Source organism: Colobus angolensis, unplaced genomic scaffold, assembly GCF_000951035.1.
Source record: "Colobus angolensis palliatus isolate OR3802 unplaced genomic scaffold, Cang.pa_1.0 Scaffold1, whole genome shotgun sequence".
NCBI lineage: Eukaryota > Metazoa > Chordata > Mammalia > Primates > Cercopithecidae > Colobus > Colobus angolensis.
The window spans coordinates 15081568-15107274 of NW_012110918.1; the positions used below are offsets into that span (position 1 = coordinate 15081568).

Here is a 25707-nt window from a genome sequence, read left to right on the forward strand (position 1 = left end):
AGACGGGGTTTCACCATGCTGGCCAGGCTGGTCTTGAACTCCTGGCCTCGTGATCCACCCACCTCCCAATGTGCTGGGATTACAGGCGTGAGCCACAGTGCCCGGCCTTGGAGCTGCCTTTCAATGGTCCACTATGCTGCACAATGCTTAACGTACAATAGGCACTCAATAAGCATGTCCCTGGAGTTTAGAAAATAAGCAAAGATTACTTAAAAACGGCCAAAATGTTGCATCCTACCCTGGGCATTGAGGTTCACATGTTGTTCTCTTACACAAATGCCTAAGGCTCCCAGGTGGCAGCTGAGCACTTGTTTGAAGGAGGCAGCAAGAGGCAGAGATCTTACATTCGCCCCGGATGGCTGGGTGATCTTTGAGAAGTTCGTTGACTTCATTGAGCCACAGTTGCTCACACGTAAGACGGAGATGATGACAACAGTCCTGACACTTCACGAGTTCATGGTGATTGCTACAGGAGCTGGTGTGGAGCTTGCGGTGCCCAGGAACTCATGGGCGTATGGTTCAGGACCATGAGCTTCACAGAGATAAGCAAGGCAAATTCTCCCACTCCCGTGGGTGAGGCATTGGGACGATGGCATCACGCCACTCAGGTACAGAGACCTCGTCCTGGTCAGCAGGTCACAGAGTCTCGATTTGATGCAACTTCCCAATGTGCTAGCTTTGCCTGGGGGCTGCAGATTATACACTTCCCTCCTTTAAAGTGTCAGAAAAGAGGAGGCTGGTTGAATCAAGGGTCCAGGGTAGCCACGTAGGGTTAGGACTAGAAAGAGAACTGGCGAGGAGGCCGCCAGATGCCTGCAGGGAAGTCGGGGTGAGGGGCCTGGAGGAGCAGAGCCTGAGAGTATCCCCATCTCCACTGGGCTGCTTTAGTCTGCCCCTGGGGAACAGAATTCCAATTCTTCAGGGTCTCTTTAAATTGGGGGTGGGCACCTCCTCCCCCACTTTGCAAAATGAGAAATTACATGAAAGAAGGAAAATAGGAATCAAGAGAGGCAAAGAAGGACCAGTTCCACGGCAACCTTCCCCAAACCACCAGCATGCTGCAGACATGAAGGAGAGGGGCCGGTTGACAGCTTTGATTAGTGCACACCGGTTGGCACAGCGGGATCTGCACCGCTGACCTGCTCAGAGCAGCGGGTACCTGTTGGGGGTTGTTGCCCAGAGGCGACAGCAGATGAAGAGAGGGTATAGGGTGGATCCTGCATGCAGAAGGCCTGGCCTGGGAGGAGCATCCAATCCAGGCAAGGCGACAGACGATGGGCAGGAACGCAGAGAAGGAGAGTTTCCAGCGGCCAGTGGTGGACAGAGGAGGAGGGACAGAGAGCGCTCCAGAACACATTTCCATGCCAATAGCAACGGTCTGCACTCTGGGCTCCAGGATGGACCACCAGGACTGTAGGGGAAAGAAGGCCACTCCAAAGGAGGGAGGGCCTCTCCGAGTCCAGACCATGTGAAGAACAGGGCTGGGGAAATCGAAGAGACATAAGGAATCTGGGAAGAAATGAAAATCATGGCACAGACACGTTTACTGAACACCTACTGGGTGCTGGGCCTGGTGTTAGGCACTGGGGCAGGGTAGGGGGGCGTCAGCTCATCTCCTGTCCATGCCCCGAAGAGGGGACTGCTCTGCTCTTCTGCCCCTTCCCCAAGGAGCCAGAGGCAAGCTGCGAGAGGCGGGGAGTCTTTATAAAGATTCTCGTTCTAACTGCCCTGAGCCCAAAAACCACGGCCTCTCCCTGAGCATCTCAGATTTCGTTTTTCCTTCTCTCCCTTCTGCTGTGAACACAGCATCTGGCTTTGAGATCAAGGGCGATACACTGGCTGATGAATTCACTGCCAGATGCTGGCTACTGGAATGTACAACCGTCGGCTGAATTCAAAGCACACACAACCGCAGGGTCCCCACCCCCACCCCTCCGGCCCAGGACACCACATGATGTCACCTCCCCCCCTGTAAAAACAATCCCTAGCGCACCCGCCAGAGTGGAGACGGAAAAGAACTGGGTGGGCGGAAAACCAAGGTCGCCGCAGACGATCCAAAGAGGATGGGCTACGGTCAGACTTCGAGAATCACAGCAGCCCCTGGAAAACCATGAGGCCGCACTGGCTGCTACTCTCGGATGGGGGCAGACAGTGAAGGCGGCTTACGGGAGAACCTGGTGTCACCAGCATGTGCCAGGGCCAAAGGCTGGCCTGAGGGGCGGCACCCTCCAGGCTCCAGCCACGCCAGCCCCAGGGAGAGATGCCAGGGCTTCTGTGGCACGGTCCTCTCTTGTTCTCTCCCCTTGGTGTCCCCTCTGCTGCCATCAACATGTGGGTCCTGCATTCTCATGTCCCCTTCACACACCCACCAACACCTTTCCAACCCTACTGCGTCCACAGAAGCACTACGGAAGTTCCCGCGGAAAATAAGAATAAGCTATGCCCACAACTAGGGGAGGGAGCCAGACCCCAAAAGGAAATTGCCTCAAAAGGGCGGGTGCAGTGGCTCACACTTGTAATCCCAGCACTTGGGAGGCCAAGGCGGGTGGGTTGCTTAAAGCTAGGAGTTCAAGACCAGCCTGAGTAACATAGCAATACCTCATCTGTTAAAAAACAAACAAAAAACAAACAAACAAACAAACAAAAAGCACAAAAATTAGCTGGGCGTGGCGGCATATGACTATAGTTCCAGCTACTCAGGAGAATTGCATGAACCTAGACGTTCAAGGCTGCAGTGAGCTATGAACGCACCACTGCGCCTTGGTCCTGGGTGACAGAAGGAGACCCTGCCTTTGAAAGAAAAAGAAAATCGCCTCTAAGAAATGCATTTATTCCACACTTATTGAATTCTCTTTATTATCTTGCCAGGGCCCAACTGCTCGCTGGAGGAATCCCACGTGCTATATGTATAAATATACCATATAGAACATTTCCACTTGAGCCACTCTGCCGGGCCCCCAGGCCCAGGTTTGGGACAGGCAAACCAGTGGACATCAACACCCAACCTCTAGACCGCTCACAGCCTCTTCCCAGGGCGCTCCACACCCTGTAACAGCACAGCGCCCATCTTGGCTGAGGGACGCGCTCAGGCAGCAGAAGGTGGCCCACTGTCCCTCAAAGTCACCTGTCTGCCCAGACGAGGTGCAGGGATCCCTGGGACTCAGAAACACATTCGGCTGCTAAATACACAGTCAAAACCCGGCCCGATCATCTGCGCCTTGCGTGCGCGCTGACTCGGACTGGCAGGGTTTGCTCCGTATCACCAGAGGGCACTGGCCCTCCCAGCCGTCCACCCTCTTCTGCAGGCTCCAGCTTCCACCTGGGGAGGGGCGCCCACAGGACCCGCACTGGCAGGGGAAGCGCCTCCCTCCCCTCTGTCCTGTTCTGCTCATGGCCCAGCAGAGAATGCCAAGGAGTCCCCACGCTCTGAACATTGGTTATTCCTGGGAGTCAGGTGGGGGCTTCAAACACGTGTCAAAGACCCTACTGGTCCAAATCACCAGTGGGTGGGGGGCATTCTGATGCTGCAGCTGGGTCAGAGTCAGCCTGGAGCACCCACAGTGGCAATGAAGACCGGTGGCTGCTGCATCCCAGGGGCCAGCCCTGGAGGACTCCACACTGCGTAGATGCAGATACAGTCTGCAGGCCGGAGCTGCCGACGTCTTCTGAGCGTCATTTGGTTCATTTGCCTCTGGGTGGAATTGCATGCCAATCATTTCAGAGGAATTATAAAAGAAACGATTCTCTCTCCCAGATGAAACCCAACCTCCACTTACTCCTGGGCAGGATCCAATGGCAGTTGCAGGTGGACTCAGCTCTGTTCGTTTACTGGGGAAGGACTGCGACGTTCCATGCCTCCTGTCTAAACTCTCCAGAAAAGTGGGGTACCATGAGTGCCAACATCTGCACCCTCAAATCACACAGTTAGTAAAGCCCTTGCTAATGTTTGTAACTATAACTTGCGTTGCCATTAAGGGTGAGAGTCTCTTGTCCTTTTGGGTGGATGTGACGACACCACATGGCTGGTCAATCTGGCTGGGGCTGCTTGACCATTGACTTTTTTTTTTTTGAGACAGAGTTTCGCTCGTGTTGCCCAGGCTGAAGTGCAATGGCATGACCTCAGCTCACTGCAACCTCCGCCTCCTGGGTTCAAGCGATCCTCCTCCTGCCTCAGCTACCGGAGTAGCTGGGATTACAGGTGCCCACCACAATGCCCAGCTAATTTTTTTTTTTTTTGTATTTTTAGTAGAGACTGGGTTTCACCATGTTGGCCAGGCTGGTCTCAAACTCCTGACCTCACGTGATCCACCTGCCTTGGCCTCCCAGAGTGCTAGGATTATAGGCGTGAGCCATCTGGCCTGGCCTGACCATTTTGATTAATATGTCTAAAGCGCCAGTTGAGCGTGTACCAGGGCCCCTCTGCCCCAGCCGCCCCCAAGATCAGAGTCTGAAAAGGGAGGTGAAGCCCCCTTTTCCCACTTCTGGTGTCTACACCCTCAGCTCGGGACAGATGTCCAGTAACACAGCTGTGGCCCTGCCCTGCGACTACTATAATCAATGACTGTATTTCTCATGGTCCTGCTCTCAGATCACTGTGGGATCCCTAAATGTTTGTGTGCAACTAATCTGGGATCATAGTAAAGACCACTTAGAAACATGGAAGTTCTCCATTCAGGCAGCACCTCCTTCTTTTAGCAGGATAGGGCTGACCTCGCCAGCTGGAGCGGCAGAAGTGGCCACAGATGCTGTCAGGGATGGCAGACGGTGATCCAGGAAGGGGCTGTGCTCACAAGGACCCCAAACTTGCTCTAGTCCTCTAGGTTTGGAGGCTACGCCTCTCCCTGTGGAAATGCATGGGGCGCAGGCGCACAGGGCAAGGCTGAGTAGCCAGGAAGTGTCACAAGGGTTGTGAGGTGACAGCGAGGGTGAGCTGGTCCAGCTCACCTTCGGCTTCTGGCCTCAAGTGACACAGCTGGGTGCCCTCGGTGGACAGTCCGAGGGTCTCCCCCGAGCACTGGGCTCTGCCCTTCCTCGGCCCCTTCATGCCGGCCCCTTCTGGCCAGCGGTGCGTCAGACCTCCTCCCAGTTCACTCCTTTTAGGGAAATGAGCAGAAAAGGGGGCTGTGACTTGGTAATTAAAAACAGCCCTGTGGTGCTGGGCGGGACCCAGGCTCTTCCCGCCCTGCAGCTGCTGCGGAGGCCAGACCCACCCTCAGGTCCTCCAACCTCCTCGGTCCCCAGAAGCCAGCAATGGGGCCTTGTGGGGAGCAGGCAAGACCTCAGCAGAGGGGGCAGCACAGGAGCACACTGGGCACCTGTCCCCAGTGGAGGGTACAGACACTGGAAGTGAAGACACGGGGCACCACCTCCCTTTCCAGACTCTGACCTTGAGAGTTTGTGGGTGGCTGGGACAGAGGAGCCCCAGGTCCACCCTCAGTGGTGACTTGCAGCTCTGGAGCAGGGCAGGACCGTGACATCCAGGGTGAGGACAGAGGACTTGGCCAGCATGACTCAGGCCGGGGTGAGAAATGCCTGGAATGACAACTACTCAGAAAAGATGTTTTGTTGTGGGGGGGGGCGGTGGGAGGGAGGGTTGGGCAGAGAAGATAACAGAGCACACAACAGAGATCAGGGGACAGAAGCACAGCCTCAGCCCTAGCCACACCACCTGCCAGCGGGCACCTGGGTGTCCCAGGCCTCGCCCCACCAGGGAACACTCCCTCCCCGGCTGCCCAAGGTTTTAGCGCACATGAGCTGCTGGCCACTGAGCGCCCGTCTCCATGGAGACCAGCTCTCCCATCTCACTTCCTGCCCATTCGTTTTGGCTCCCCTTGGGGAACTTGAGTGAAACAGCATCTATCAGAGCACCTCAGCTGCGCAGAGCTAAGCCGCACTCTCTGCCCAGCCTTCCTGCTGCCCTCCCCACCCCAGGGCCCTGCTCCCTCCCTCTGTGGCCCTGGGAGGACCTCCGGCCCATGTCCTGCTGCCCTCCCTTTCCCTGGTGGGCCAGCAGGTCTCATGCCAGAGCCTCCGGCTGGGCTCGGCCCTTCCCATTCACGTGCTGCTGAATCACTCGAAAAAAATGCACCGACCCTGGGAGGATTTGCTGAGAACAGGGCGGCTTTGTGGAGGGAAGTGCAGCTCTGCATTTTCTCCGCCAAGACCCACGGAAGAGCCAAGCTCAGCCCTGCAAACCCCCAGCCAGAGCCGGAGCAGGAACAGGAGCAGGACCGTGCAGGGCAGGAGGCAGAGGGAGCTTGGAGAGGCATCGAGGGAACCCCCACCCGTCCCTGCAATCTGCCCCCTAACAACGGCTGAGCAGGGGCCAGGGTGACAGCTCTGCAGCCAGGGGCAGCAGCAGATTCTCCCCTGTGCTGTTGCTGGGGGACTGCAGCTCGCTGCATTTCTCAGGAGACAGAAACAGGGACATGAAGGCTGGAATCCCGGGGGCCACACACCCAGGAGAGAATGAAAGCGGGGGCTGGTGTCCCCACTCCCCTTTCCCCTCCTCCTCAGCACAGCCTTGAAAACAAGCCCCATGCTGAGCGGCCCCCAGCCTCCGAGCTTGTCCCAGGGGGTGTGCATCTGTGTAGCCCCGTCTCCAGCTGTAGGATTCGGCCTGGGCTGTCACGGCAGTTGCAAGTGCAGGCTGCACCCCAGCCCTCGGTCCCGTGTCTTCTTGGAGGTCTCGATATAAGCTCCTTGCCATTTGTACTCATTGGAAGAACGACCACAGGTCAGGGAGGGTGTCCTGCCCACCCCTCCACTCTAAAAACCCTATATCCCTTTGTCTTACGTGTCTGAGATCCTGGTCACACGGGGCTTGGGGTGGAAGGGAGATTTGTGAGGAGAAAAGATGGATCCCCCAGGGCAGTTCCCAGTGTGGGGTCACATCCAAAACCCGACTGGGCAGCAGGTTGGGGGAGAGCAGGCCAGGAGGTGAACAGGTGGCACCTGCCAGACCCCGCCGACCTCCCCCAGCCCATGGACAGCTGACCTCAGCAGCAAGCACAAGCGATGCTGCTGCTCCCCCTCCAAGCCTCATGGACAAACAGGGCAACCCACGCACCACTGCTCAGCTACGGGGGCCTTCCTGGGTCCCTGTGGTTTCGGGAGAAGAACCCACAAGGCAGGGAGCAAAGAAGAGCCCAGAGGACGAAGGTTCCAGCAAAAGCAGAGTGAAGCGGGAACACGGAAGCTGTCCCCTGAGGGTGGGAGCAGAAGCACCAAACCAAAGCAGAGCTCTAGAAGGTGCAAAGTGTTCAGAGCAGGAGAACCGTGCGGGGTGCCGGAAAGTGCTTTAGGAGGACGAAGCTGAACATGGCCACCACATCCGGGGTCCTCACCACTGCTGGCATGGCAGTGCTGTGGAAACCTCAGGAGCCCCACACCCTTCCGGGTGGCTCCATCCCTTATTTTACAGTCAAATGGAGGCTGGGCAAGGGCTGGGGTGTGAGTCCAGGGGGCGCCCCTGAGCCCACCAGCATAGCCCTGTGAGGTGCCTGGCACTTCGGGGAGGATTTAGGCTCACAAGGCAGGGGGCGGGCCCTGTGCACCTGTCTCCGGAATATTGGCGGTGGGAAGAGAGATGCTGGAACCCGGGTGTGAGAGGCAGGAGGTGGAGGGCCAGGCCTTGGAGGAAGTGCAGAAACCTTAACACTCTGCCCAGCTCACCGAGCTGTTGGCAAGTGGCAGAGCCAGGGCTCCAACCCCGGCAGTAGGGCTCTCACCAGCTCCTGGTGGAGGCATGGGACGGGGTGAGTCAGGGGAGGCTGGAGGCTGCCCCACAGGCCTTTCCACCATAGTCTAGCTGTGCCGAGGTGACCAAGAGGGGAGGGGAACACAGGCGCTGCCAGGCCCTGGGATGGAAAGTCACCCATGACATTTCCATAAGAATCACTGGAAGGCCACGGTTTTGGGTGTGGGCGCCCTGGAGAGCTGTTTTAGTGCCCACGCCAATGCCCCAGTTAAAGAACCAGCCCGTCCCCTTAGCCTTCTGCAGGACAGGTGGGAAAGGGCCGGGTGTCTGGTCCTGCTGCCATGGGACAGTGTAGGTGTGACCGTCCGGGCAGAGATGAGTCACCCTCCACGCTGTCTCACTGCCTGTCTCCACACCTAGTTTTAGCTCAAGTGTGGCCAAGAAGGGGCAATTCCTAACCTAGAACACACAGGTCACAAATACTACCTTTGAAAACAGAAACAAGAATAACCTACTCAAAGGCAGGCTGGTCCCCCCATCAGACCATGGCTTCCAGGCATGCCTTAGCATGAAGACCTTGGCTACTCAATGTTTGGGCCCCACTGTGGCCATGGCTTTTAACTCAGTCATCCCCTAACATCCTCTCTGCCCTCTCAGACGGAGGTGATGTTACAGTGACAGGCGGCTACGCTCCAGGTCTCCATATGCAAAAAATAGCCGGACACAACGCAAGTGCAGAAACAGCAGGAGCACGGTGACGCCCCGCCCCGAGAAATCCATGTGGCTTTTGAGAAACAGCAGCCCTCCTGAGCCCCAGCTTCCTTCTTAAGCATGTTGAGCCTACAGCAAATTGTGGAGTGACTTTGCAACCCTAGCCCATGACATTCTGGAACCAGAGCATAGATACAAACCAGGCTAAGATCAAAATTTGCTTTTTTTTCCCCCTAAGATAGGGTCTCTGTCACTCAGGCTGGAGTGCAGTGGCGCAATCACAGCTCACTGCAGCCTCGACCTCCCAGGCTCAAGGGATCTTCCCACCTCAGCCTCCCTAGTAGCTGGAACTATAGGTACAGGCCAGTGTGCCCGGCTACTTTTTGTTTTTACAGAGACACAAGCTCACTATGTTGCCCAGGCTGGTCTCAAACTCCCGGGCTCAAGCCATCCACCTGCCTCGACCTCCCAAAGTGCTGGGATTACAGGTGTGAACCACCACGCCCGGCCCCAAATTTTCTCTACTTGGCCTCAAGCAGAAAGCCACAGACAACAGAGACCTAAGCTACTCATGATTAAAAAACCCAAAAGCAAAAACAAAAAGTCTTGTCGGTTGCTGCTCCCACCCCGTCCGAATGAGCGTAATGCTTGTTGGTTCCATGAGCTTCACATTCTCCAGGGAAGTCCAGCTTGAGTTTCTCAGAGGCGTGCACTTGGGGTCCCGCTGGGCACCTCACCCCACACAGCCACAGTTCCAGCTGTTACTCACTCATCACCTGCGTCCTCCACCAGAACGGGAGTCCTGTGGTTCCATGTGCATGGCTCACTGCTCATCTCTAGCGACCAAGACAGTGTCTAGGACTCATATCTGTACATTTGTTTATTTATTTTGAGATGGAGCCTCCCTCTGCCCCCAGGCTGGAGTGCAGTGGTACAATCTCAGCTCACTGCAACCTTTGCCTCCTGGGTTCAAGCAATTTTCCTGCCTCAGCCTCACGAATAGCTGGGATTACAGGCGTGCACCACCACGCCCGGCTAATTTTTGTATTTTTAATAGAGAAGGGGTTTTGTCACATGTTGGCCGGGCTGGTCTTGAACTCCTGACCTCAAGTGATCCACCTACCTCTGCCTTCTAAAGTGCTGGGATTACAGGTATGAGCCAACGCGCCTGGCCTCATATTTGCAAATTAAATATTTTATAAGAGCAGGTCAATCTTTTCTGGGGAAAAAGGGTAAAAATAGGAAAAAAAAAAAAAAGAGCAATAAATGGGATCTTTCCCACACCTACATCCCAGCTGTGCCAAAAGCACTTTTTGATATCCAGTCTTTTGATTCAAATGCATCAGAGATATAGTCCTCTTTTTGGAAACAAGCACGAAACGGGAGAAGCTATGATCATACACACGATGAGGATATGCCGCGGTGAAAATGAGTAAGAGAGGCGTTTGTGTGATGTGGATGAATTCAGTAACCATGCTGAGGCCAAAAAGCCTAGCCTCCAAAAAACCCCACATAATATCCTTTTTATAAAGTTCAAAACCAAGTAAAACTAAACACTATGTTTAGCACACATATATGGATAAAGATAGGGAGAGCTAAACCCCAAGTTCAGCAGGTATACCTTTTGTTTCTTTTTTTTTTCTTTCTTTTTTGAGATGGAGTCTCACTCTCTCGCCCAGGCTGGAGTGCAGTGGTGCAATCTCGGCTCACTGCAACCTCCACCTCCTGGGTTCAGCAATTCTCCTGCCTCAGCCTCCTGAGTAGCTGGGATTACAGGTGCTGCCACTACGCCCAGCTAATTTTTTGTATTTTTAGTAGAGACAGGGTTTCACAATGTTGGCCAGGCTATTCTCAAACTCCTGACTCTCAAACTCCAATCCACCAGCCTCGATCTCCCAATGTGCTGGGGTTACAGGCATGAGCCACCACGCCCAGCATCTTTGTGTTGCTGAGACAGTGTCTCGCTCTGTCACCCAGGTTGGCAGTGGCGTGATCACAGCTCCCTGCAGCCTCAGCCTCTGGGGCTCGAGCGACCCTCTTGCCTCAGCCTCACAAGTAGCTGGGACTATAGGCATACGTCACCATGCTCAACTTTTTTGTAGGATAGGGTCTCCCCATGTTGCCCAAGCTGGTCTTGAATTCCTGGGCTCAAGTGATCTTCCTACGCTGGCTTCCCAAAATGTTGGGATTATAGGTGTGAGCCATCAGCAGGTATACATCCAAGGAGGCAGCAGGGGGAAGGAAAAGGGAGGTAGCGCACAGGTAGTGAATATTCTGGGTCTTGGGTCTGGGTGGTGGGCTCACAGTGCTTCATTATATTATCTACAAAATATTCATAAGTAAGGCCATTTGGGGACCAATGATACCAACGTGTCACAAACGAAGACTGGTTGATCTAAGTCAATGTATCTGAGGTTCTTGGAAGGGAGGGAGGGAGACAGACTCTGACACCATCCCAGTCCAGGGATCAGTGAACTATGGCACAAGGAGCAGATGCCACCCACCACCTATTTTTGCAGAGTCTCATTGGAACCTGACCACGTCCTTTCGTTTCTGTATCATCTGTGGCTGCTTCTGAGTAGCTGCAGTGGAGCCGGGTAATTGCCACAGGGGCTTGCACTGCTGGCCAAGGCTAAAATACTTACTCTCTGGCTCTTTGCAGAAAAAGTGTGTTGATCCCTGTGCCTGTCCCTAAGACTGCAACTGGCAGAAGAGAAGCTACCCAGTGTGAGGTCTCTGTGGCCGTGGTGGATGCCAGGTCGGTGGCAAAGCTAGCGGGGAGGAAACTGATCAAACATCCAGGTGCCCACACCCTTGCCAGCCCCAGAGGGAGTCACCCAGTGGGGTGAGGGTTGCCTATCTTCTCTTTTCTGTCTTCTCTATGTCTTTTCTCTTAAAGTGATAAGAATGTATTAAGTGACGTGCTATTTAAACAATGTTGGTTCTATCACTTAGAAAGACTAAGAGGTTTTAGCTTTGGTTCAGTCTCTGCTAATGTCTCAGCCTGTGGCTAAGCACCAAGTGATCTGTCTCCTGAAATTGTGCCCGTCTGACCTTGGGTGCCCCTGAAAGACCAGTGTTTATTTGGCTAAAACATCTGAAGGGCTTAAATGACCTGGAATCTCCATCTGTGCCTGTGGCCCCTGAAACCAGACTGTCACCCAGGCCGGAGTGCAGTGGCATGATCAGCTCTGGGAGATGCATCCGCAGTACACAGGCTAGACACACCCACTGAAACCCGCACAGGTTCCTATTTTTGTATATAGGTGGTTTCCCAAATGGGACTTCGTTTTAAAGGCAAGACTAGGCCGGGCACGGTGGCTCAAGTCTGTAATCCCAGCGCTTTGGGAGGCCAAGGCAGGCGGATCACAAGATCAGGAGTCCAAGACCAGCCTGGCCAACGTGGTGAAACCCCGTGTCTACTAAAAACACAAAAAATTAGCCAGGCGTGGTGGCAGGCACCTGTAATCCCAGCTACTCAGGAAGCTGAGGCAGGTGAATCGCTTGAGCCCAGGAGGCAGGGGTAGTGAGCCGAGACTGCACTATAGCATTCCAGCCTGGGCAACAGAGTGAGACTCCATCTCAATCAGTCAATCAATAAAAGCAAGATTAGGGAAGGACTCTGTATGAGGGAGTGTGCCCTGGAGGATGGTATGACAGATTGTCTTTTTTTTTTTGATACGAGTCTCACTCTGTAACCCAGGCTGGAGTGCAGTGGTGCAATCTCGACTCACTGCAACCTCTGCCTCCTGAGTTCAAGTGATTCTCCTGCCTCAGCCTCCTGAGTAGCTCGGATTAGAGGCACATGCCATCATGCTCGGCTAATTTTTGTATTTTTAGTAGAGACAGGATTTCGCCATGTTGGCCAGACTGGTCTCGAACTCCTGACCTCAGGTGATCTGCCCACTTCAGCCTCCCAAACTGCTGGAATTACAGGCATGAGTCACTGCACCGGCCCCAGATTGCCCATTTTAAAGAGGCCTAATAGTCTCTGAGGCAATGACGCAAACACAGATCTTAGAGACTCGGGTATCAGTTCTGGCATCACCATTATCAATGATGTATTGACCCCGGGTGGGCCTCTCGCGTTTAGCATATGTTCTGGAACTCTTGCAAGCGTTTCCTGGCTTCTTCAAGAAACTGCTTGTGCAACTTGTTTTGCTCTAAAATCTGCTGCTGCTGGTCTCGGATCATCTGACTGTGCCAGTCGTTGTCGGCGAGGCTGGTGCCCGATGGGGAAGTGGTCCTCTCTCCCTTTCCCGGGCTCTTGTGGAGGAGGACTTCAGATGCGCCAGTCGAGCCCTTCTTTTGCTCCCTCGTCTCTTTTTCTAACTCAGCCTTGTAGTGGATTTCCAAGCTCATGTCTGGGTGTTCCGTTCGTTCAAGCGATTCCAGTTGCTTTTGTCTTCTCTGCTCCATCTCTGCTTTCTGCCTTTGCCTGGACGCCGTTGAACCCGCTCTGTCTGTCTGGTCTTGAAGGTGGAGCTGAAGGGAGCCCTCTGCCAGCGCGCCCAGTTTGGGGGCCTCTTGTCTAGATTCAGTGCTATACAATAATGAGTCCCCTCCACTGATAAATATACCTGCCTCAGGAGACAATGTTCGACTTCCATTCCTAAACGTGGGCTTGACCTTGCCCATTAACGTTTTCAAGTTGGTCTTGGACGCTGCCTGCTGCTCCGCCTTCTCTGCTAGGCTCCTGGGTTCCCCGGCGGGCAGCATCTCTGCGTCTGCCGTTTTCTTACCTCTTGGGGTCCCAGCGCCACATTCTCGCATCTCTGAGAAGGCATGCTCTTCCCCGGGGCTCTGGTCCATCCTGGGCTTCAGTGCCAGGTACAAGCGCAGGTGTTTTTTCAGCTTTCTGTTTATATTAAACAACTCTTCAAAGGCCAACTCCAGCTCTTTCTGCCACTTGTTCTTCTCCCAGAGCGTGCACTGAGATGCCGGGGACACAGCTTCCCTTCTGCGGCTGGAACCAGCTGGCCACAGCTGCCCGAGGTCTCTCAGCTTCCCCCCCGGACTCTGTCCCCGAGAGCGACTGGTCGGGGCTGGAACAAAGCAAACTGCCCCCTGTCCCAGTGGCCTCCTCCCTGCCCGAGCTGTTCCTTTCTCTTTTCCCTCCACATGCCTGATTCCTCCCACAGCAGCCACGAGTGGGTCTGGCCTTTCTAGGTCCGCCCCTCTGCTCCTCCGAGGGTGGATGGCACCGCGGCCACCCCCGGACTTGGTCGAAGGTTCTCGCCTTCCCTTTCTCTTCTCAGGCAGGGCCAGGTGAGAATTCGCCTGACCCATGGCTTTTGTAGTCTGTGGTTTCTCTGGGCTCGCTGCTGTCTTCCGGGGCCTGGAGGGCCTGGGGTGTTGCTGGACCGACTCTTCCCTGCAACTCCTCTCTTCGCTAGGGGCTGCTCTATGCTTCTCCTTGGCCCTTGGGGGCCTGGCTGATCTCCACTGGACGGGCCCCTCTGAGTCAGGCTCATTTTCCCTGGCCCGTCTTCCTCCCCAGCCTAACAGACGCGCTGACTGCAGTCGGTCCAGGCCTCCGAGGTGGAGGTACCGCGCCTCCCAACACCCTCTCCTCAACTCCTCAGCCAAGCGCTGGAGCTGGTAGCTTTTCCACAGCTTGGCATCCGCTCTTCTCTGCAGAGCAAGATCGCCTATGCCCCGGGCTTGTAGCAATTTGTGCTTTTTCGTCCAAAGCAGGGCTTCGTTGTCAGGACAGAGGCTCAGCCACGTGGCTCCGTCCATGTTTCTGTTCCTGTCTGCGAACCCGGCAGACGCAGCTTCCCAGGGAAGGTGCGTGGAGCAAGAGTGGAGGGTTCAAGGGGCGCCCCCAGGCGTGAGGAGCCACAGAAGCCACGACCGCTGCACAGTGAACCTACGAGGAAGGGAGCACAAGTGCAGCGTTCCGGAGCTCCCAGGAGAGTGAGCAAAGCCCTGAAGACAAGCACACGGGATTCTCACTGTGGGGACAGGCTGCAAAATGTGCCCCTCCGAGTTCTCCTGACCCGTGCCCGCCAGGGCCCACTCTCAGCCTCCCAATTTCTGTCCTGCACACTTTTGACAAGAGCCTGCAGGGCAGCTGTTCTGAACAGAGTGTGGTTTTGTTTCCCAGGGGACATCGGCAATGTCTGGAGACATTTTCTATTGTCACAAATGCAGGGAGGAGGTGCTCCTGGCCTGCAGTTGCGTGGAGGCGAGGGAGGCTGCTAAATACCCCACACTGCACAGGAGGGCTGCCCAAGACAGCGAATCACCCAGCCAGAGATGTCAGTAGTGCCAAGTCTGAGAATCCCACCCTAAGGGGCAAGTGTTAGGATGCAGGTAGGGGTGAAGGGGTGCAAAGGGCAGCCCTTGGACACAAATATTCAGAAGAGCAGGTGAATGTAAAAGAGGAAGTCTGGGCCTCTGGAGGGAGAACTGCTTGTAAAGGAAAGGAGGAAGAGACGGAGGAGGGAGGAGCCTGCCAAGCATGTGTGAATGCAGGGCTGCGTGTGTGTGCAGGAGTGTGTGCATGTGTGTGCAGGGGTGTGTGTGCACGTGTGTGAAAGCATGTGCAGGGGTATGTGTGTGTGTGCATGCGTGTGTGTGCAGGGGTGTGTGTGTGCAGGGGTGTGTGTTCAGGGATGTGCAGGGGTGTGTGTGCAAGGATGTGTGTATGGGTGTGTGTGTGGAAGTGTGCGTGTGCAGGGGTGTGTAGGAGTGTGTGTGTGGAGGAATGCGTGTGTGCAGGTGTGTGTGTGCATGTATGTACAGGGGTGTGTGTGCAGGGTTGTGTGTACAGGGATGTGTGCATGCGTATGTGCATGTGTGTGCAGGGGTGTGTGTGCAGGGGTGTGTCTCCATGCATGTGTGTGCAGGGGTGTGTGTGTAGAAGTGTGTGTGTGCAGGGGTGTGCAGGGATGTGTGTGCATGTGTATGCAGGGGTGTGTATGCAAAGGTGTGTGTGCAGGGGTGTGTGCATGTGCACATCTGTTTCTGTGATCATGTCTGCACAACTGTGTGTACAGGGGGGTGTGCAGGTATGTGTATGTGTGCATGTCAGTGTGTGTATGTGTATGTGTCCGTGTGGGGCATGCAGGTATGTATGTGTGCATGCATGTCTGATACTTAAATCCAGTAGAAATCAAACAGAGAGGAGGATAAACTGGTGTTAGCTCTATTTTCATGATTCCCAGCTCTTTCCTTTTATAATGATCAGAGAAGGACTCTTCCAGTTCTCTTTGGCATCAGGAAGGGACCCATGCTTTGTCAGGCCTTCCTAGGAAAGGAGGGACATTTACATAAAGAGTATGGGATTTTTGTCTGTTGCTACAGGCAGGTGATGCCAGAAACAGCCAGATCTGTGAGCTGCAGGAATGGCTAAGGTACAGTCACAGTCGATATGGAGTCACCCTCCACTGCCCCTTCCCTTCTTTCATCTTAGTCTATGTGGAACCAGGCTAAGCATTTGGAGTCAAATATAGTTGCAGGAGTCAGAAAATACTGCATCTGTATTACAGCTAACATTAACCATGCAGGCTCCCTTCTGAGCACTTGCCATGTATCTGTTCATCTTTTTTACAGTAATCCTTTGAGACACGAAGCTCCTACCCCCCACCCCCGGTTTACAGACAGGGAAACTGAGGCAGGCAGAGATGAAGATGCTTAACCCAGATCACACAGCTGGTAAGTGGCAGAGACAGGCCCTCTGCTGCTCGGACGAACCCCAGCACCTTTGACCAACCTCAGGTGGTCACACTGCAGCTGGCTTTGACTTAAGTCTTCTAGTGGGAGGTCCTTGCACCTCTTGGTAAATCAGATCACACATTTAGAATAGTGGTTAATATGATATTGAGCCAGTCTGCTAACCACCATGATGATCAAGAGAGAGAGGGAGAGAGAAAGCTGGGCCCTTAAATGCAATGGTTGAGATTTTTGACACAGGTGCCACGGCAATTTAATGCGGAGAAAGAATGGGTTTTTGTTTTTCAACAAATGATGCTGGCACAGTTGGATATCCACAGGCAAAAAATGGGAATTCACAGCCTTATCTCACCCTATATACAAAAAGTAACTCACAATGGATTATAGCCTTCATGTAACATCTACAACTATAAACGCTTAGAAGAAAACGTAGATGTATATTCATGACCTTGAGTTAGGCAAAGATTCCTTAGATACAAGACCAAAAGCACAACCAATAAAAGAAGAAACTGATAAGCTGAACATCATCCAAATAAAAAATAAAAATAAAAAAATAAAACCTTTGTGCTTCAAAAGATACCAAAAGTGAAGTGAAAATACAAAGTACAGACTGGAAGGAAATACTTGCAAATCATATATCCAACAGAAGACTTGAATCCAGAACATACAAACAACTCTTACTACCCAGTAAGATGGCAAATAATCCCATTTGAAAATCAGCCAAAGAAGGCCAGGTGTGGCAGCTCACACCTGTAATCCCAGCACACTGGGAGGCTGAGGCAGGCGGATCACTTGAGGTCAGGTGTTCGAAACCAGCCTAACCAACACGGTGAAACCCCGTCTCTACTAAAAATACAAAAACTAGCCAGGTGTGGTGGCATGCACCTATAATCCCAGCTACTCGGGAAGCTAAGGCAGGAGAATTGCTTGAATCCGGGAGGTAGAGGTTGCAACGAGCTGAGATCGCACCACTGCACTCCAGCCTGGACGACAGAGTGAGACTCTGTCTCAAAAATAAATAAAAAAAAAAATCAGCAACAGATTTAAATATATATTTCACCAAAGAACACAGATATATGGCTAATACAGCACATAAAAGATGTTCAACGGCAGCGGTCTTTAGGGAAACGCATGCTGACCCTGCAGTGTCCTGCCACCTCACATCCACTCCGACGGCGATCGTCAAAAAGACAGACAACAGCAACTGTGGGTGAGGAAGGAGGGGGAGGAACTGGAACCCTGTGCACACTGCTGGTGGGAATGGAAAATGGTGCAGCCACTTTGGAAAACAGTCTGGCCGTTTCTTAAAAAGGGAAACACAGACTTACCCTGTGACCCAGAGATTCCACTCCTAGGTCCATCAGCAAGAGAAGGCCTGAGTCCACGAAGAGAAACCAAAGCTCGGAGAAGTTGAATAACTTTCCCAGCTCGCATGGAGGAGCCGGCCTCAGACACCAAAGACCACCAGGAACGGCCATGGGGATGTCCAATCAGGTGGAGTGAGGTCGGGGCAGGTGAATGTCCCTCTGTGTCTCGGAAGGTGCCTGGAGGCCCCCAGCTTCACAGTCTATTTCTGTGCCAAGAGCCGTTGGCTCACACCCCTTGTCAACCAACAACAACTAGCAAAACCTGGACAAGTGTCCCCTGCTCTGGGAGTGCCCCCAGCCCATTCAACGACCTCAGTGCACCCTGTGCCAGCCCCATTGGCACAGGCATCCCAATGAAGCAACGTCGGTTTTCCTGGAGACACGCAAACGGGTAAAAACTTCACACATCTGGGCAGAGATCTTTGGGAGAAGTCCAGAAAATTGCAGCCAGCTCCATCATTCAGGAACTGATCCCCACCCTGACACCATCAGATGCAACCTCGTCCCTGCTGCCCCAGCTCTCCTTGCTCTCCCCTCTGAGACCCTCCCCACTCACTAACTCGAGGCAGAGGGCAGGGTCTCACGTGGACTCGCACAGGCGCTGGCAGGGAAGGTAACTGAGTGTTAGTTGAGCCCAAGATGACCAAGGAGAAACAGCTGTTCACCTGCTACACAGCCTGCTGGGACGCCTGCCTCTGCCTGTGATGCCCGGCCTGATCTCCAGGCAGCCCGGAGTCTCTCCAGCCCTGCCAGACAGGACGTCGGGTGCCCTTGGCAGGACACTTGCCAAGGAAGAGAGCCATGGTTCCAATCAGGGCCCTCGCTACAGCTCCCCTCCCAGAGGCACCTGCCCTCTTTGGTTGCTTAGAATATTCTGGAAGGGGCAGGGGTCCTGGTACACCTCTGTCCTCCACATCCTCCAAGTGTTCTGAGCATCTTGACCTGCTTTTGGTGTTTTCTACTCCCCCACTGCCCTCAGGTTCTGCCCCCCAGAGCTGACAAGCCTGCCTTCCGCTGGCTGCCTTCAACCACTCGGAGAAACCATAGCTCCCCGCTCCACAGAAGCTGCGCTCGGAGTAGCAGACAGGAAGGCGAGTGGACACCAATCTGGCCTCCGGACGGCACCTCCCACAGAGCGGAGTGGACACTGGGCCCATTCTCCTCTCTTGCTCTCTGCAGGAGCCAGTCCACGGCAGCTCCACCCCAGACCGATCCGATCCCAGCGCCTGGGCCCAGAAATGTGCTCAGCCACCAGATTCCCAGTGATTCTCACCAAAGTCAGGCAACCTCTGGCCTACAGCTTGAGAAGGACGTCCAAGCAGCTCACCTTTCCCTGGGCGGCCACCCAGACAGCTTTTCAGCCCAGGCGGTCCTCACCCAGGCAGCATGGAAGTGCCAGGGCCCACAGGCAGCACCCCCTGCCCCCCGCTGGCCTTCTCACCCCCCTCCGAAGGCGACTCCAGGCCTGCCGTGCACTCCTGTGACATCAGGGCAGAGTGGGGGATGAGCATCACAGCCGTAGGGAGTGTGAGGCCCCCAGAATGGGGGCTCCATGGTCAGACAGGCCTGCGTCCCGGCTGCAGGACAGCAGGTCCTGTGGTTCACTGTGAGACCTCCGCCTCTCTCGTCCGCCTCACGCTGCCCCCTCACACCCCCAAGGTGTGACGGCGTTTGAACAACGCACGTGCCCATCTGGAGCCTTGGGGTGGGCCTGTGAGAGAGTGGCCTGCCCACCCCAGACAGGTGCACAGTCCTGCGGCTAAGCAGGGGCAGTCATGACAAAGGCTCAGGCCCTCCAACTACCAGGCTGTGTTGTGATGAGGCTGCTGGAGCCCCAGGCACCATGACGGGAATGGGTGAATCCACCCGTGGTGGGTGACTCTCAGTGGGATACTAGCCTGGTACACTTGGACACCCCAAAATCAATGCAGACATCGCATTCCCAGGTGAAGGTCCCCCAACAGACACAGGGGACAACGGCAAGCCTGGCCGTCCCTGAGGACAATGGCAGGACTCAGAGTGCCTCTCTCCTCCTCAAGGCATGAACTGGCCCCTCCAGACGCGAGGACGACCTTTTCTTCCCACCTCGGCCTGTAACAGACACGACACAGGCCATACTCTTGGCTCGAGTCACCACAAAATGATCCGGGGCGTGAGTGTGAAAACAGGAGCCAGTGGGGCTGCTGTGTCGGTTTTCCTGGAGACACGGAAATGGGTACAAACTTCAAACATCTGGGCAGAGATCTTTGGGATAAACTCCAGAAACTCACAGCCAGCGCCGTCATTCAGGAATTGACTTCCCCCATGACACCATCAGATGAAACCTTGTCCCTGCCACCCCCCGCTCTCCTTGCTTTCCCCTGAGCCCACAAAAAGAAAGAAAAGCTTAGAGTGGCTGAATAACGTTCCCCCCTCACACGGAGGAGCTGGGTTTGAATCCAGACGTCACGCTGATCAACACACAGACCCACAGGGTTTCGTCCTCTTCCGGCATTTCACACACATCTCTCGCCATCTCACCACCTCACCATAGGAGGTGAGGCCTGTTCCTCTCCGCACAATCTGACAGGGACATTGAGACTCAGAGAGGTTAAGTAACTTGCCTAAGGCCACACAGCTCCTCATCAGGGCAACAGGGATTCCAGGCCGAGCAGGCAGGCCCCCGATCCAGTCTCCTAGCCTGCCGCCCAGGGAGGTCAGAGCTGGAAACCACTTCCACAGCACAAGGAGACTCTGCTCAGACTGTGCTTGGCCTCCCATGACCTGTGACCTCCCTGGCCCTCCTGTGACGCTGGCAGGTGTACTGAGCTTCTGATGGGTGGGAAGGCCTGCCAGGGGCCTGCGTGCATTCTGTGTGCATTGACCCAGGACACCATGGTTGGTGCCTCTGAGTTCATGACGTTGACCATCCCCATCTTTCTGCTCGAGTACCTGATTTGTCAACATGCGCAGAAGGCTGAGACCCGGCCGCGGTGCTGCTTGAATCTTGTTAAAAGTCAGGCTCTGATTCAATAGTCTGGGCCCAAGACTCTGCATTTCTTCTTCTTTTTTTTTTTTTTTTTTTGAGACGGAGTCTTGCTCTGTTGCCCAGGCTGGAGTGCAGTGGCCGGATCTCAGCTCACTGCAACCTCCACCTCCTGGGTTCATGCAGTTCTCTTGTCTCAGCCTCCCGAGTAGCTGGGATTACAGGCACGAGCCACCATGCCTGGCTAATTTTTGTATTTTTAGTAGAGATGGGGTTTCACCATGCTGGCCAGGCTGGTCTCAAACTCCTGACCTCAAGTGTTCGGCCCACTTGGCCTCCCAAAGTGCTGGGATTCCAGGCATGAGCCCCTGCGCCCCGCGAGACTCTGCATCTCTAAAGCGCTCCCAGGGATGCTGATGCTGCTCTCTGTGCTGTCTGAGGGACCACACTTGGAGTACTGTGGCCCTGGCAAACCATCTTTTCCAGGATGCCGCATCTTGCTCTGCCTTCCTCCCCTGCCAGCAGCTCAGCCCTGATCATCTCTCAGGGCTGAGAGATGATCAGCCTCAGCCTTTTAAGGTTGAGGCCCTTAAAAGCCTCCCCAGTCAGCCTCTCTGCCCCGACCCCCAGGCCTGTACCCCGTCCTCTCCTGCACTGTGGCCCGGCGCTGTCTGAGCGGCCTGGTTACATTTCAGCAGCCCCCGTGTGATTCCCTGCTGTCCACACCAGCAAGTCTCAGTGCAACCCGCAGCCACGTGCGTCACAATCAGCTGAGGTACTAGTGAAGGGGTAGATTCCTGGGCCTCGCCCCTGACAGATCCTGTCCCAGCCCCTGCGGGAGGGGCCCAGGAATGCGGCCAGTTCACCAGCTGCCCTGCCAAAGCCTGGCAATCTCTGGGCCTAGAGGCCTGAGAACGGTCAAGCAGCTCACCCTGACTCCCCTGGGACACACCCCAGCCTGGAGCGCCGCACACCAGACAGGGCTGGCAGGGCTCCTGGCCATCCCCAAACGCCCCACACCCAGCAGGCGCCTGGACCGTGCTCATGCGGGTTCCTCGTGACATGGACACACCCCCTTCTCCATCCTACCCACCCCCCAGGACACCCCAACCCTCCAAGGGAACAAAGAGAACGCTCTTCCCTTTCTCCAGAAGCCCCGCACCCGGGACACACAGTCCAGCGCTTTGTCTTTGAAACATAAAAATAGCTACAGAAGGGCTCCCATTAGCTGGCATCGGCCAGAGAGAGAACATTTCCACATAATTAGAGCTTACCCTTTCATATGGAAAGTTAGACATTTCTCTGTCTACGGAGCCTACATAGAATATGTAATTTGACCTTCTTTGGGGGAAACTTTGGATTGCCTTTGGAATGATAACATAGGAAATCCCTCGAGGCCTTTTCAAATGTAGAGAACAGAAGTCCCATAAACTATGTGACCCTGGAACGCCATTTGGGTTTTTTAAGTCACCTTTTTAGAGCTTCCTGTGTCCTCCCCTCCCTGCTCGTAACTGTGTGTCTGACAGCAGCCACACAAACAAGCGTATTAAAATTGTGTTTTTTTGACCGGGTGTGGTAGCTCACGTCTGTAATCCCAGCACCTTGGGAGGCTGAGATGGGCAGATCACCTAAGGGCAGGAGTTCAAGACCAGCCTGACTGACATGGTGAAACCTCGTTTCCACTAAATACAAAAAATTAGCCAGGCATGGTGGTATATGCCTGTACTCCCAGCTACTTGGGAGGCTGAGGCAGGAGAATCGCTTGAACCCAAGAGGCAGAGGTTGCAGTGAGCCAAGATTGTGCCACTATACTCTAGCCTGGGCAACAGAGCAAGACACAGTTTCAAAAAAAAAAATGTGTTTTTTAATAAAGTAAGTAGAGTCCGACGTGGCGGTGGGCTCTTCCACAGGACCACGGCCTGAGCTTGCACACCCGACCTTATCAATTCAACACCAGATACAGATGACCCATGGGGAAGGTGGAAAATTGTTGTTAGACTCTAGCCTAGGTTTTACCAGCTTGCACACCTGGCCGAATCTTACACAATAAAAGGGAATGGGAACACATCTAAAACTTACATGTAGGTCCCTAAATCCAACTATGCAGGTACAGAGGGGGTGTATGGAGCAGCACAGGGGACAAAAGACGCTGGGTCACCAGAAGGGCCAACGTGACTGTCCCCTGCGGGAACAGAAATGCCTCTAACATGCAAACGAATGGTGCAGCCTGGTGCAGCCCACCCAGCTGGCCAGACCTCACCTGGCCGTGCTAGAATGCAGTGGGAAAGCGGCACACTGTGGTGCCCAGGATGCCAGCAGGCACAACGCCACGTCCACGGGCACTGCCTGTTCCCACCCTACAGGATGCCACAGCATCAGACGAGGCGGCCCCTGTGAAGCGCCGAGAATGGAGTCTGGCTCCTGGAAAGGCTCAGGAAATGCCCAGAGCTCAGCGTAGATAGCCACGTGGTGCTGGATTACACGCGCAAGAAACCGATGGGCAGATGTGGAGCTAAATGACCGTAAACAGCTATGAAGTGCCTGTGCTCTAGAAATGGCCAATTTGATCCTGTCATGGGATAAAGTTTCAAAATCAATAAAACCATGATGAAATAATCAGGAATAAACCTATCAAGGCATGTTCAAGGCCTAAAGGAGACGCACAGGTTGAAGAATAAGGAGCAAATCTGAATGAGGGAGAGGTGTGTCTTTCTGGACAGTTCTCGGGAGAGGAGGAGGGTGGTAAGGACGGTGAGAAGAGGCCGCAGGCTTGGAGTTCAGGAGGAGAATGAAATAAACAGGTCCTAGGAAGAAAAACCAAAGGAGGTGAGGTGGGGCGGGGTGTTTGCAAACGATAGAAAAATGTAGAATGGCAGAGTATGGTGCTTAACAGTACTAACTGCGTGACCTAGGCCAAGCTGCTTCACTCTGGGTGCCTCAGTTTGCTCTTCAGGATGGGGATGATAACGACAGCAGCACCCATCTAGAGATGCCAGCGCTTGTCACCACGAGAGGCACCTGAAATGCTTGGGGAAGAGGGGTGGTACTTACTGTGTGTGTCTCCAGATGACTGAGCTAGACCACCCAGAACACATTACAGAGAAGCAGAAGCTGGCAGGGGGGCAGGAAGCACTGTCTCCAGGGTTGTCTTGAAATCACTGGGCTGACTTGGTAGGTAGTGAGACGCCCATCACTGGAGGCATCCAAGCCAAGCCCAGATAAAACAAACATGAGAAACATTTTAAACTCCATTTCTCTGAGTTCCAGCCTCTAAAAATACCCTCCATGACACCCTGTGTGCTGCCAGAGCCTTGGTTTTCACCCTCTTCTCCCCAACTCTTAGCTAAGTTCCAGTGGCAGCGAGGGGACGGGGGTCCCAAGCCACTGTACTGGGTTTTGGTTTCGCTATGTTGCCCAGGCTGGAGTGCGATCTCAGCTTACTGCAACCTCCACCTTCTGGGTTCAAGCAATTCTCCTGTCTCAGCCTTGCCGAGTAGCTGGGACTACACCCACACGCCACCACACCCAGCTAATTTTTGTGTTTTTAGTAGAGACAGTGTTTTACCATATTGGTCAGGCTGGTTTCAAACTCCTGACCTCAGGTGATCCACCCGCCTCAATCTCCCAAAGTGCTGGGATTCCAGGCATGAGCCACCACGCCCGGCCTGCACTGGGTTTTGGACTGGCCATGTTAGCATCACCTGGGGCAGGGGTGGGTCACGTTAGAATGAGTCCCAGCTAGGGCCACAGCAGGCTTTTTCACCCAAATCCTGGGGCCGCAGCTCATGAATCTGTGTGTACCCATCCCCTGGGCTGGGTCAGCTCTCCAGGGCAGAGATGGTTGGGCAGGCGGCCTCTGAGGACAAGCTCGGGCTCAGGCCTCCCCTCGAACAGCTTCACAGAGACAGACACTGAGGCAGACCGACCTCCAAACTCCCGGCTGAGACGCCAGCTCCCCACGTGGGGGGCTTACAGCTGATGCAACTGGTGGCTCATTAAACATACCTCGAAGTGTCAATTACCACTTCCCTGCAAACCTCAAGATCCCAAGCACCCAGCCTAGGTCAGGGGTCCCCAACCCCAGCAGCTGTTCCTGCTTCCTGAAGACCGCCCCCCAACAACTTCTCCAATAACCATATTCATCGCCAACCCAGTCCCACCAGCTTCCCTCACCCTCCTTCCAATCAAACTGCCTGTGGGGAGCCCTGCAGTGCAAGGACTTTGCCACGGGTCTTATGAACACAAGGCTTGGAGCCCCTCCTTGGCCCACTCTCCGAGGCCCTCTTGGGAGCCTCACTGAACAGCTGGGCATGGAAAGAGCCCCACCCTCACCACAGATGGGAGCAGACACAGAGAGCTTTGACCTCCCCCCCGGTGGTCTCAAGGGCCCACTGACCAAAGGTGGCTGGAATCGCTTCCCCGCCTCCACCTGCAGCCCGGCCTCTGTCCTGGCTGGCTACCCATAGCAGGCTGTTGCCATGGGAACAGCAGAGCTGTTAAGCTGTGACATCATGGCAGGGGTGAGGTCAGGGACAGCTGCGAGCGAGCCAGAGGGCAAGCGTGTAGGTCAGGGGATCAATCACAAAGATTTGGCTCAAGCAGCCGGGAGCCATAGGGACATCTGAAGGTGCCTGTTTAAGGAGGTGTGGGTGAACAAGGACAGTGCAATGTACAAATGCTCGTGGCCACACCAGGCAGAGGACATCTTCCTGTCCCCAGACGGCAGCATGGAGACCTCCCTGGGATGTCATTCTCTCTGAGCTGTCAGGCCATTAAGGAGGTACACTTCAAGGTCAGGTTCCTGACAACACTTGCCATCCCTTCTCCTGTAGGGACAGCATCTGTTCACGCTTCTGAACAGCCATCGTTAAGCTGAAACCCACTGGAGGCGGGGGAAGAAAGAATCCCATCAACCACCTGCCCACACAGGAGAAGCCGCACATACTGGGCCTCGCTTTTAGGGCTAGTTCCCCACAGACTGTGTGAACGAAAGGATGGGCGAGGAAGCCGGCAGGGCGAGGCTGGGGATGAACGTGGGGCACTGGAGGAGTCTGGCCGGGGCGGGGGGTGGTCTCCAGGAAGCAGGAGTAGCTGCTCGAGCTGGGGACTCCGACCTAGTCTGAGTGCCTGGAATCTTAAGGTTTGTGGGAAAGTGATGACTGGCATTGTCAAGATATGTTTTTTGTTTGTTTGGTTTTTAGACAGTCTTGCTCTGTGGCCCAGGCTAGAGTACAGTGGCACAATCTCGGCTCACTGCAACCTCCGCCTCCCAGGTTCAGGTAATT

General features: G+C 54.6%; 1 protein-coding gene across 1 annotated transcript; it reads right to left on the reverse strand.

Moving 5' to 3' along the window:
* Positions 1-12093: 12093 nt before the first annotated feature.
* On the reverse strand, positions 12094-24902 carry CEP295NL (CEP295 N-terminal like). The gene is given in 5 exon segments (XM_011956151.1): positions 12094-12654; positions 12657-12717; positions 12719-14341; positions 23474-23615; positions 24819-24902. Coding segments are annotated over 3 exon segments (1650 nt in total). The 5' UTR covers positions 14153-14341; positions 23474-23615; positions 24819-24902; the 3' UTR covers positions 12094-12499.
* Between the last annotated feature and the right edge of the window lie 805 nt (positions 24903-25707).